Source organism: Coregonus clupeaformis, chromosome 26 (assembly GCF_020615455.1).
Source record: "Coregonus clupeaformis isolate EN_2021a chromosome 26, ASM2061545v1, whole genome shotgun sequence".
Classification (NCBI taxonomy): Eukaryota; Metazoa; Chordata; class Actinopteri; order Salmoniformes; family Salmonidae; genus Coregonus; species Coregonus clupeaformis.
Genome location: NC_059217.1, coordinates 41,648,961 through 41,662,854, shown reverse-complemented (window position 1 = coordinate 41,662,854; position 13,894 = coordinate 41,648,961). Strand labels below are relative to the sequence as shown.

General features: G+C 44.2%; 1 protein-coding gene and 1 non-coding gene across 3 annotated transcripts; both read right to left on the bottom strand.

Moving 5' to 3' along the window:
* Positions 1-385: 385 nt before the first annotated feature.
* On the bottom strand, positions 386-11,485 carry LOC121540370 (elongation factor 2-like). Of its 2 annotated transcripts, XM_041849198.2 has the most exons (13): positions 11,382-11,485; positions 4,950-5,164; positions 4,663-4,844; positions 4,195-4,406; positions 3,802-3,980; positions 3,561-3,666; positions 3,014-3,266; positions 2,719-2,914; positions 2,158-2,524; positions 1,670-2,023; positions 1,310-1,492; positions 908-1,040; positions 386-748 (listed from the first exon to the last, which is right to left on the bottom strand). In XM_041849198.2, exons 1-13 carry the CDS (start codon positions 11,382-11,384, stop codon positions 555-557), a joined length of 2,577 nt encoding a protein of 858 aa, XP_041705132.2. In that variant the 5' UTR covers positions 11,385-11,485; the 3' UTR covers positions 386-554. The 2 variants fall into 2 exon arrangements, with proteins under 2 accessions (XP_041705132.2, XP_045063799.1); XM_045207864.1 differs by lacking the exons at positions 4,663-4,844; positions 4,950-5,164; positions 11,382-11,485 and adding an exon at positions 4,504-4,552.
* LOC121541020 lies at positions 3,368-3,435 on the bottom strand. The gene has a single exon (XR_005995664.1). It is a non-coding gene; the product is annotated as a small nucleolar RNA SNORD37 (small nucleolar RNA).
* Positions 11,486-13,894: the final 2,409 nt, after the last annotated feature.

Genomic DNA, 13,894 nt, shown 5'->3' with positions numbered 1-13,894 from the left:
GAAAACCCAGCAGCACTGCAATTCTTGACACAAACCGGTGCGCCTGGCACCTACCATACCTTGTTCAAAGGCACTTAAATCTTGTCTTGCCCATTCACCCTCTGAATGGCACACACACAATGTCTCAAGGCTTAAATCCTTCTTTAACCAGTCTCCTCCCCATTAATCTACACCGATTGAAGTGGATTACTAAGTGACATCAATAAGGGATCATAGCTTTCACCTTGTCAGTCTGTCATGGAAAAAGCAGATGTCCTTAATGTTTTGTATACTCAGTGTATGAAATGTAAATATATTGATCCACCTGTGTTACCGGTGATCTTAACTGCAGTCAGCACACAAACCTCCGTTCCCACAACCTTCTCCAATGAATGCCGAACCACAGTTTTTATTTTCCATTTTTATTTAATTTATGGTTTACAATTCTTCCTAATTGTTTCTCTTGATAAGGTCTTTACTTTCCTTATGGAAAATGTTTGTGCCCCATGGTGATCTGTACAGTTCTGGTCTCAGTGTTGGGGTGGGTGGGGGGTGGGGTTGGTGAGGGTAGCCTTTTACAATTTGTCCAGGTAGTTATCCAATGCAGGAATTCCCTCCTTGAGCCCCTTGCGTTTACGTGTTTCAGCCACAATCTGGGCGATCTTGGTGGAAGTGTCCTGGGGATCTCCCTGGAGGACCTGCCAGTGGTCAAACACACACTGGGGGAAGGCCTGGCCACCGGTGTTGGAACGCAGGTCTGCTGTGAAACCTGGAGAAGGAACACCGGTGTTAGCATATAACATTTGGTTTTATACATGATACAGAAGGGATTGGCTGTAGACATTTACTACAACTCAGGGAATTGTCTAGCCCTGATAAGTGCATATCAGATAGGGGAAAAGAGGACTGCAGTTGGTGGGTCACTCACCGAAGGACTCGTTGACAGGCAGGTAAGCCTTGACGATGAACATGGGGGTCCCCATGACCTGGGACTCCTCGAACACGTGACCGCGCTTCCTGTTCAGCACACCGTAGATGCCTCCCACCACCTGCTCAGGACACTGCAGGGAGAGGGGGAAACACGGTTAACGCCATTGAATTAGATGGTTAATGCCAACCTGTATGAGAAAGCTATGCTGTTCAAAGTTGTAGCATTTTTCTAGTCAACTTCCATTAGTTGTGAGCTCATTTCTACAGTCCGGTATCAGATAGTGTTTTATGGATTTAGCCATCACTTGTTCAGTGTGGTGCATGATTTCTCATTATAGATGTATTCCTTGTTGAAACCAAATGTTCAATGAGACATTTTGAATATCAATTTTAGGCATACCTGAATCTCCACCAGGTAGACAGGCTCCATGAGTCTTGGTTGGGCTGTAAGCTGGCAGGCGTACAGCACTCTGCGGGCTGTGGGAATGATTTGACCACCACCACGGTGGATAGCGTCTGTGTGGAGGGTCACATCGTGGACGTCAAAGCGGACAGCACGCATGTTCTCCTCGCACAGGGCACCCTGGAAACAAATCAGTAATGTTTCAGGTACTTCGGTTTGCTTGACAAATCAACATTCTCAGAAAACTGCCCTTGGTGTATTCCCCAACACAGAATTGTGCCTCTTTGAAAGTTGGTATGCCGATTTTAAAGTGACCAACACAGAGTAGGAAAAATTACATCCATGAGTCTTGCTTACCTCTTTGACGGCCCACTGGAAGCCGGCCACCACACTGTCCTTGATCTCGTTCAGGTACTGGACTCCCTTGGTCACGTCCATCAGCAGGTTGGGGCCGGTACCGTCGGGGCCGAAGCACCAGATCTTACGGGCCTCAGACACATCCCACTCGTACTTGTCGGCCAGGAAACGGGCACGGACCTTCAGCTCCTGTCTGGCGCTGACGTCACCCTTCTCGATGTCCTCAGCCAGGCCGTCGGGGAAGGGACGAGCTTTCATGTACAGACGGTTGTGTTTGTTGGGGGACTTGGACAGGCACATCTGGTCAGACTCCTCAGACACAGTCTCCCTGTAGGAAACCACCGGGTCGGATTTCTATGTGGGAGAGTGGAGGGGGAGTTTAATTATTAAATACATCAGTAGGATAATACTGCCCGTACCGTAAACACCACTGTAGAAGGGATCATGTGAAACCACTACATGTAAAAAGGCATGAAGGACAAGGGGACCTTCAGTGGAATGCAGGCATGGTCCTCCTCCAGATCCTTGAGGCAGATCTCCAGATGCAGCTCTCCGGCTCCAGCGATGATGTGCTCTCCAGACTCCTCGATGATACACTGCACCATGGGGTCAGACTTGGCCAGACGTTTCAGGCCCTCCACCAGCTTGGGCAGGTCAGCAGGATTCTTGGCCTCCACAGCCACTCTCACCACAGGGCTGACGCTGAACTTCATCACCCTCATGTTGTGGGCCTGCTCAAAGGTAGTGATGGTCCCGGTCTTCACCAGGTACTGATCCACTCCAACCAGACCGACAATGTTCCCGCATGGCACGTCCTCGATGGGCTCAATGTATCGTCCCATCATCAGAATGGTCCTAATGAGGAACAAGGGAGAGTCAGTCAACAGATCAATACTGGGCAAGAGCTTATATAGCATTTACTGTGCTACTCCTGTGCATGCGCTTTGTGCTCACTGCATGTCACAGATTATTTACATGTTCTTCATGGATTGCGAGAGACACATGACAAAAGTATGGTCACTTGAAGTGTAGCTTTCGAGAGTACCAACCTCTGAATTGGTTTGAGGTAGAGGTCCTCCTTCTTTCCAGGGGTGAAGTTTGGTCCCATAATGCGCACCTTCTGGCCAGAGGACACACAGCCGGAGAAGACGCGGCCAAAGGCGTAGAAGCGACCCTTGTCAGTGGTGGGCACCATCTTGGAGATGTACATCATCAAGGGAGCCTTGGGGTCGCAGTTCTTGATACCTAAGAGGAGACAGTTGGGTTAACATAGACCTGTATATGGTACTATCCATGTTTCCAGATGAGTGCAGATGAAGGAAAGGAGAGGCCGTAAAGTCTTACCCATGGCAGCTTCATCGTCACCAGGTCCTTCATAGAGTAGCTCACAACGGTACTTCTGGGCAGTGACTGGGGAGGGCAGGTGGATGGTGATCATCTGAAGCAGGGCCTCTCCGGCTGGCAGCCAGCGACGCATCACAGCCTTCAGCAGGGGCTTGCCCTCCTTCTCCTTGTCCTCATTGTCCAGCTTGATGTCCAGCTTCTCAATCAACTTGGCCGTCTCCTCCTTCTTGAAGTTCATGATGGCATCGAACACCTATCGCAGAAACAGCAGTTCAACTTAAAAACGGGTGGACCATACAATAAAATACAGATGATCATATGGGGAGAGGTAACTATAGAATTGCCTTTGCCATGCGTCAGACTGAAGTTTATCATCACTGGACAATCAGGTCAAAGTGAAGAATGTTTAAGTCATCACTCATAGGCATAAAGCACTAAAAGGCACAATAACAAATGCCCTTTCCTGGTCAGACCTTATGGGTACATGGATGGCATCCCTTTCACCTGACCAAACTCAAAACATTGTAAAAGTCATGTCCCCACTCACCTTGAAGATGGGGTCCAGGACGAGCTGAGAGAAGGTACGGGGGAGCTTCTTTCCATCAGGTCCGGTTGCAGACTTGCTGAACTTGCCAGTGGCTGGGTCGAAAAACCTGATGGGGATAAAATATCACAATGTAACTACATTGCAAACTGACAAGGCTTGACATGTACCAGGCAATCTGTCAGTAGCTAGTTCTGGAAAATGTGGCAGACGATTACAAGGTTGACAGTAACTGGTCCCTCACCTTTCACCCCACAGCTTCTTCATCATGTCCTCCACCTTCTTGCAGCGCTCTGCTGGTCCTAGTTGTGCATCACCCTTGGCAGCAAACTTCATCACGTACATCTCAGCAAACTGCTTCAGGGTGAAGGCCCATCCGTGGAGTCCCGACCCAAAGCCAACAGTTCCAATGACTGGGTCAATCTGTAAGAGACAATAGTCTTACAGCACTTGTGGTGACTACTAGGGCAGGGTTGATACCAAGCAACTAGTATTATATTTCCAGAGAAACGCTTTCAATATTAATGTAAACCGCAGTTTTGCCATTAGGCGCAAAACAGAACTGGAACAATGCCACAATTTCACAGGTGTCAACAATTTCTGACAATGCATTGTACAGCCAACAGAAGTTGCTTACCATGATGGCGCCCATGGGACCGCCCTCATCCTCTCCGTAAGTGGCAATGATGACGTTGACGTTCTCCACGATGCGCTGGAAGGTCTGGAACAGATCCTCTGGTTCCAGCTGCAGCTCCAGCAGGGCACGGTCCATCTTGTTCATCATCAGTACGGGCTTGATACGCTCAGCAATGGCCTGCCTGAGCACGGTCTCTGTCTGCACACACACACCTGGGCAGGGAGGGACAGGAGCAGATCGTGAGCTAGGAAAATGTTGAGAAGAAATGGATTGGTTTGTTGACTGACTCCTACTCCTTTTATAATATACCTCGTAATCATGGAACCTAGCATCAATATGACATCCTGTATGACAGATGCTGAAAATAAAGAAATACTTGTTCACAAAAAGTATAGAACATGCCATCATTTTTTACAGTAATGAAAGCATGATCGTGTCAGACATAACTAGGGTGCAAGTCGTCCTTACCTGACACACAGTCCACAACAACCAAGGCTCCGTCAGTGACACGGAGAGCGGCTGTGACCTCAGAGGAGAAGTCAACGTGGCCTGGAGAGTCAATCAGGTTGATGAGAAACCCAACGCCATCTTTGCACTGCTTGATGAATGCCATGTCGTTCTCCGAGAGCTCGTAGTACATGGAGATGGCGCTGCAGGGAAAGAAATTGTGTTAGTCCACTCAGAGGCCACCCGAAACCTCTCCTACTTCTGCCCAGTCAGAAATGTTAATGCGCCAATGGCCAGGGGACACTCACGTTGACTTGATGGTAATGCAGCGCTCCTGCTCGTCCTTTCGTGTGTCGGTAAAGCGGGTCTCTCCGGCGCGGGATCCTGCGATGATACCAGCCTTCGACACCAGTGAGTCTGTCAGGGTGGACTTACCATGGTCGACATGCGCAATCACAGACATGTTACGGATGTTGGACTTCTTGTCCATGATGGCACGGATTTGGTCTACGGTAAAGTTCACCTGCGGAGGAGGGTGAATTATTAGTATAGAGTAGAGCTGGGATGACAAACTGAAAATTAGACGCCGACCATACCGATCACTTACTGCAGGAATTTTGCTAACATCGTTCATTACGATAAGTAGCCTACACTAGGGAAATGTGAAGATTGAAATGAAATAAGTTTGCTAATATGGGTGATTGTTAATGGGACAATTGATGGCTACAACCTAGGGTTGGGCGAAATATAGAATCTATTCAAATGTACGATACTCCAAATGCCTGTATCGCAAGAGTCAAGTATATATATATATTTTTTGGTCTCGTCCCTTTTGCTCCTTCCCCTAACAGCAACAATGACGAAAGAGCATATTTTTCCTTTAACAACAAGCAGTTTCAACTCGCTATTTGCATTTGAGGTTTGGTCCAACATAAAATCGGTCACATGGACACCGAAACATTATTTTACTGTAATAGCCTTTGTAACAATACCCTTTTTATGTATCAACTCCAGAAAAATTTAGAACAGAGCAGACCCTACTAAAACAGGAGTATCAATGGACATGTTTGTGGAATATTTATGCTCAGTTTCTTCTGCGCGCGGCATGACAGTAGAGTAGTGGGCACTGTGTTGTGAAAAGTCTTATGAAATGCAATGTCACGTAATATTTAAATTCTATATAACTGCCTTAACCCACTAAGGTCGATGTCCACGCCCCCGCGGAATGTAATTAGCATAATGAAGAATCCCCATAAAAATGTCAGTTTAAGCTACAGATAGATTTTTTCTTCATTGGATGTGTCTCAACCAACCGCATCCGCCTACGTAACACTTCCGCATATGCCGTGAAAGGTGACGGAGCTAGAGCAGTGTTTGTCAGACCATGAGCTATCCCCAAAATCGGTCTTCAAATAAAATCGACTAGCGTCCGAACGGTTTGGCCTAGAAATCTATTATGACCCCTCTATGTAAATATGACTCTCGAATACGATGGTGTTCTCCGTTTTGCTCTACGACCCCCACAAGCATCTTGGGACACATATGAAGTCGGTGCAGCCGATCTGTCAACTTATGTCTGTAGCGTCCAAACCGTTTGGGCTACACACTAACATGACCCCTCTGTGTAAAGGTGAGAAGCTCACGAACACGTCGGTTGTTTTGCTCTAGGGCGCCCACAGGCCTCACAAGACTAGTCTGAAGGTTCCCCGGTACCAGTTGAAAATAATTGAAGGAAGTACACTACCAGTCAAAAGTTTGGACACACATTCAAGGGTGTTTCTTATTTTTTTTTACATTGTAGAATAATAATGAAGACATCAAAACTATGAAATAACACATATGGAATCATGCAGTAACCAAAAAAGATATCCTTCAAATAGCCACCCTTAGCCTTGATGACAGTTTTGCACACTCTTGGCATTCTCTCAACCAGCTTCATGAGGTAGTCACCTGGAATGCATTTCAATTAACAGGTATGCCTTCTTAAAAGTTAATTTGTGGAATGTATTTCCTTCTTAATGCGTTTGAGCCAATCAGTTGTGTTGTGACAATGTAGGGAGGGGGGGATACAGAAGATAGCCCTATTTGGTAAATGGCAAGAACAGCTCAAATAAGCAGAGAGAAACGACAGTCCATCATTAGTCGCAAAAACCATCAAGCGCTATGATGAAACTGGCTCTCATGAGGACCGCCATAGGAAAGGAAGACCCAGAGTTACCACTGCTGCAGAGGATAAGTTCATTAGAGTTACCAGCATCAGAAATTGCAGCCCAACATCAACTGTTCAGAGAGGACTTTGTGAAATCAGGCTTTCATGGTCGAATTGCTGCAAAGAAACCACTACTAAAGGACACCAATAATAATAAGAGACCTGCTTCGGCCAAGAAACACGAGCAATGGACATTAGACCGGTGGAAATGTGTCCTTTGGTCCGGAGTCCAAATTGGAGATTTTTGGTTCCAACCGCCGTGTCTTTGTGAGACGCGGTGTGGGTGAACGGATGATCTCCGCATGTGTAGTTCCCACCATAAAGCACGGAGGTGGTGGTGTTATGGTGTGGGGGTGCTTTGCTGGTAACATTGTCTGTGATTTATTTATAATTCAAGGCACACGTAACCAGCATGGCTACTACAGCATTCTGCAGCGATATGCCATCCCATCTGATTTGGGCTTAGTGGGACTATCATTTGTTTTTCAACAGGACAATGACCCAACACACCTCCAGGTTGTGTAAGGGCTATTTTACCAAGAAGGAGAGTGATGGAGTGCTGCATCAGATGACCTGGCCTCCATAATCCCCCGACCTCAACCCAATTCAGGTGGTTTGGGATGAGTCAGACGGCAGAGTGAAGGAAACGCAGGCAACAAGTGCTCAGCATATGTGGGAACTCCTTCAAGACTGTTGGAAAAGCATTACAGGTGAAGCTGGTTGAGAGAATGCCAAGAGTGTGCAAAGCTGTCATCAAGGCAAAGGGTGGCTATTTGAAGAAGCTCAAATATATTTTGATTTGTTTAACACTTTGTTGGTTACTACATTATTCCATGTGTTATTTCATAGTTTTGATATCTTCACTAGTATTCTACAATGTAGAAAATAGTAAAAACTTAAGAAAAACCCTTGAATGAGTAGGTGTGTCAACTTTTGACTGGTACTGTATATATGGAGAGTGTTTAGTGACAAAAAGGGGTTAAATATATATCTCATATATAGGCTAGACACCTCAGAACAAACCTCTGGTAGACATTTTTTTGGGGGGAGATTATCTGTTCTTTTATGTAGTTAATATGTTATTCATTTATATAGGCTAATAGCAATGAGGCCAAAAATCTTTTTTTACATTTGATAATTCAATCAAAACAATTCCATATAGCTTAGGAGAAGGACAGGCGGGTGTATTCATAACAGTTCAACTGTTATACTTTGTTAGCAAGCAAATAGATCCAAGTTGGCTAGATTAAATATAAAGATTAGGCGTTACTCACTAGCAGGTGGGCTTGTGCTTGAGTGTTTATGAGACCAGTGTTAATTTTCTATATTGCCTGCTACCAGAAGTTGATCATTATTAGTGGATGTGCATGCATCCTGTTTCCATTGATCATCATTGAGATGTTTCTACAACTTGATTGGAGTCCACCTTGGGTAAATTCAATTGGTTGGACATAATTTGCCCGTAGAGCTCCGAGACAGGATTGTGTCCAGGCACAGATCTGAGGAACGGTACCAAAAAAATTCTGCATTATTGAAGGTCCCCAAGAACATCATTCTTAATTGGAAGAAGTTTGGAACCACCAAGACTCCTAGAGCTGGCCAAACTGAGCAATCGTGGGAGAAGGGCCTTAGTCAGGGAGGTGAACAAGAACCTGATGGTCACTGACTGAGCTCCAGAGTTCCTCTGTGGAGATCGTAAAACCTTCCAGAAGGCCAACCATCTCTACAGCTCTACACCAATCAGGCCTTTATGGTAGAGTGGCCAGACGGAAGCCACTCCTCAGTAAAAGGCACATGACAGCCCGCTTGGAGTTTGCCAAAAGGCACCTAAAGGACTCAGACCATGAGACCCAAAAAAATGTCAGCCCTGTTTTTGCTTTGTCATTATGGGGGTAGCGTGTGTTGATTGATGAGGGCGAAAAAAACATTTTAATCAATTTTAGAATAAGGCTGTAATGTAACAAAATGTGGGAAAAGTGAAGGGGTCTGAATACTTTCCGAATGCATTGTAAGTTTATAAAATATCAATATCCATAAATCAGCCCTACTACAACCACCAAAGTAGTAGTTTAAGGGACAATAAATAAAAACTGGTGCACATGTTAGAAACTTATCATTAGACAGAATTGAGGCAGTTTATTGCAATATGGATTTTTGTCCATATCACCCACTAGTATAGAGGCAGTATCCCTTGTCCTCCCACCTTAATAAAGTTGTCTCAAATATTGAGTAGTATAACCAGCTTTGGCAGTCTCAGCCTTATTACTTATTTACATGGCCACACTGACATCGTCCAGCTCTCCTAGCTTTGGGAATTCACTGTAGTATTTAAGTGACAATGCCCGAGAAGCCGGTGTTTGGAGGATATTTTGGCACAGGTGTTGTTAGGCCTGAGAGTCGAGGGCCGGCAAACCGTGCCAATATATCCTCCAAACACTGGCGCCGAGGGCATTATCACTATTATACAATGGGTTACCTCTGTAGCTCAATTGGTAGAGCATGGCGCTTGTAACGCCAGGGTGGTGGGTTCGATCCCCGGGACCACCCATACGTAAAAATGTATGCACACATGACTGTAAGTCGCTTTGGATAAAAGCGTCTGCTAAATGGCATATTATTATTATATTGTTACCAACATATTTAAATAAAGATTGACATTTTCATAACTGTTATTTTGATGAATTTATTTATACTATTTAATCCTTCCGCAAGGTATGGTCCTGACACAAATCTAGGGTTGCTACCCAAACCGGCTGGTCGTTCGTTCTATTGGTTCGGTTTTCAGAGACGCGACTCAGTCGTTCAGTCTTTCTGCTCTGCATCTATGGACGTGACCCAATCGTTAGTTCTAAATGCGCCATTGCCATACTGGCTGGCAACGTTCTTATCCCTTGCTTGCTAGCCAACTATGACTAACTTACAGTCACGTCAAACAGTGCAGTGACATTTATTTGGATATATCTATAACAATGAGCTAATGCGGCGCGATTTCGCCTGGCATAGAAAATGTGCTCTCTTGTCAGGACACTATTGTTCAGAGGAGCTACTCAAGACTGCAAACTAGCTGCACTTCGTTTCACTTTACCTTTTTTCAATTGACATTTCTTTGTATTTATCCATAAAAATGATGCCAGCTGATTCATGATTTTGACTGGCTGGGAAACGCTGCCTGTGTCTCGTCCAGACAAGTTCATTACTATGGGACACCTGGAGATTGAATATGAATATTGAAACAATGTTGCAAATGTCGGAGAAAGACAGCAAGGTTTACAAATTTCAGCTGTTGAAAACTAAATGTTAGTCCAAGAGAAATGTGAGATAATGTCTAGATGCTTTTTATAGTGGAGATGAAGTTTATAAATTGCCTGGCTGGGATGAGATTTTAACCAATCAGCATGCAGGATTAGACGCACTTTGTATAAACTCACTATGTAAGGGGGTCTAACAAAAAGGTATGAGAATGGCTGATTCTGCATAGCTATAAACAGTGGAATGCAGTACCATTATGGCAGATGTGACGCACTGAAAGCTGATTCATTGGGGACCGGGCACGCAGACAATCATGAGCATACTCGCTGGTTAGCTGACAGAACTTTATTAGCCAACTTCATGCTTTAATCGTTCAATGCTAGGCAATCAAAAACGGTAAAACTGCAGTAAATTGTGCGTATAGGTTGGCAAGGAGCCCATGATTTAACATTTGGCTAGCCATCACGAAAGTTGGCTCTCGAGTTTGCTACTAAGTCAACTAACGTTAGATATCTACGTAACCGGTGTGCGATCAGACAAAAGTAGGCCTCGACGCTATTGCCAGAAAAATATAAACGTCAGTTTACTAAACCTGGCTGCCATTTAATCCCACCAAGTAGTGGGCAAGCTAGTTATATAGACTAAACAAACAGTTGTTTCTGAATTGTAAACCGAGCAGATTTCAACTCGAGAGTATAGCCCTTAATTATGGTCTAGAGACTATGCTTTCAGACAGCACACACAGCTAGCCATTATGACATGCCGGTATTCTGCACACGCCCGTATTTGAACATTACGTTTGTTTATTAACGTTGCCCAGTTAGCTAGCAAACTTCGGACAAACACTTTGTAAACATAACACAGACAGCGTTAGCGTCACTGGATATGAGACCAAAACTAGAAGTTAACTAACTAGGACAAATCGACGTGGCCAGCAATATTGCAATGCAAGGCATGACAATCGACCGCTAAGGGAACAAGCAGCCACTGACCAGCACTTCAACACTTAGTTTCATACTAGTACCTCATTGGAAGGACATTACCGGCAAAGGTGGCCTCTGACATGGGGCATGACCAAACAGGGTGAAAACGGGCATATTTGGGTGTCTGCTCTGCGGCAAGCGGTCTGTTCACACAATAAAATGGGTGCCATTTTGTTCCAAGCCCACGTACCCACAATCATCTCAGACATGATACACTTTAAAGTTATATTACTGAAGTAGCAGAAAACATGATTACGCTACACTACTATTCCCAAAAAGAAAATAGTTATCCAACTCACCATTTTGACGGATGATTGTGGATTCCCTTCGTGGAAAAGTATTCACGAGATGTTACACTGCCCACCTCACGAGGGCATAGGCAGGGAAGAGAGAGATTACGTCAAAAGGCACGGTTTAATACTGCTCGCGTACTGCGTCAAGACGTAAAGTCTTGACACGCACTCTAAAGAGACATGTGCTTTGCTTCGGCATTTTGTGACAAACAAAAAAAACGTTATCCGGTGAACATGTGTAGCATTCTATACTGGTGGGTCAGGGCCTACAAGCTTAGACTAATAATTCTACGAAATTAGGCTGAATGAACATCAGACAGTCATCGCTAGAGGGTTCCTTACGCGCCACACCCAGGGACAAAAATAGACGTTACTGCACACATCGTTCTTCTTCTGTGGGTTTTATGGCGGACTACATCCAAAAGCTGTATTGCCGCCACCAACTGGACGTTTTGAAACCAAAATAAAAAATATATTCTTAATAGTGATTCTAACAATCCACCCTAATAAAAATAGTACATTGCCATTGCCAATTATTTCAATCTTCCTCGATGTTTTCTCCACCTTGGCAGTGCCATTTATCACCATTGCGAGAAAGGCCACCTTTTTAACCTTTAAAATGTCAGGATCCTCTTGGTGTAAGACAACCCCTGCAGCGAAGGCCTATCCACTACCATGGACTCTTCTGGTGCAACATTCAAACCCATAACCCTTTTCACAGCTTCTGCATATGAAATGATCTGTCCAACCCTGACTTTGGCCACTTCATTCTCCTTTACCCTTGTGGGGCATTCAGAAGACGTGGCTTCATGATTCCCACCGTAATTACAACATGCCACATTTTCTTCACTTTTATAACACATAATATGATATTTTCCACATCTTGTACATATCGGCTTCTCCCTTCTGCAAACACTTTCTACGTGACCAAAAGCTTTACAATGTTCACACTGCATTGTTCTTAGGATAAATGCTCTAACTCTGTAGTGAATATGCCCTAATCGCACTTCATTAGGTATAGACTCCATTTCAAAAAACAAAAGAACAGATCAACACTTCACTTTTTCCCCATTCACCACTCGATTCATCCGACGTGCTTCAATCACTCCAGGAATATGTCTAATCTCTTCCAAATCAATTTCCCACGAAACGCCAGATATAACCTATTTTTAATCTCTTCCAAATCAACTTCCCACGAAACGCCAGATATAACCCCCCTAAGGGGTGCCCTGTTCCGAAGCGACACACACAACACTTCAAATGGATCAAATCGATTAAGACACAACGCACGTTCCTTCTGATCCGCAGAATCACAAAAAATCGAAACAAGCCCACCTCTCGTGATCCTCACATCCTTCACTTTACCCAACACTCTCTCCACCAGTTTGGATAACTCAAATGGTTTCTTCAAGATTGGTACTATGCTCAGCTGCTCCTTATTAACAAACGTTATTCCTACTAGATACGAAGGGTCATTCTCATCACTGTACCCTACTTTGCTCCGTTTTCCATTATTTTCAACAATACTCCAATTATCCTTGATTCTACCGCCATTGTATTCAGATTCCACTTCATCATCCGCTTCCGCCATTTTTTCACAACACGTGTGTGCTCACTGCGCACATCCTCCCGCGCCCTACCTGACTAGCCTAACCAGCCGTTCGAAGACATAAAACGAATAATAGTGCCATCTGGCGGATGGTTGGGCTACGACCTGACCTGACTTGGCAGTCAGAACTTCAGAAAGTGTTGAACTACAGTACTTTAGCAATATATAATTTAGCAGTTCGACAGTATCTTATAGGTGTAGTGGAATCTCAAGTATGTTTATGTTTATCCATGTAAATTATACCCAGAGAAAATGCACTTCTATTTTAGGCTACATGGGCCAGTTCACCCAAAGTAAAAGTAGGACTGCACTTTTCCATTCCTCAAAAATCATCTAAAATAAAATGTTTTCCTAATTTATTTCAATAATTTGTCCTCAATCCCAAACAAAAAGATTTAGATTTGATTTAGAATCAAATGGTGCATATCTTTCCCATTCCTTTTGCATTGAGGCCAGCATATTAGGGTAGCTCTAATGCATGGATAAAAGGGAAGCAATAGATTAGAGTACACAAATTGAATTTGATGAAATATCGCATGTAAAATGAAAGCTATGGGAAAATGTATTTGCTTTATTTCAAACAACGTATTGTTATTATTGCACTCCCAAAGTCTGCCAGTTGCCACGTCACTTGGTCAAGTCATCCAGCAGGTGGTGCCTCTGTGCCGAGTTCAGACCTCCTTCTTCATCACTAGTGAGATCCAACTGCATATTAACTCTCAACCTGAAGTGCCATAAAACACCGGTGTTACTATCATTATCTAATGATAGTACAGTAAAACAGAGTTATATAACAGAATGTCCTGTTCCAAAACCAAAAGACCATAGGGTGAAAGGTCATTGTGCCATTGTTAGAGCTGTTTTTAGGAACATTACATAGTTTTAAATAACTTTTGTGAGTCCTTAGACT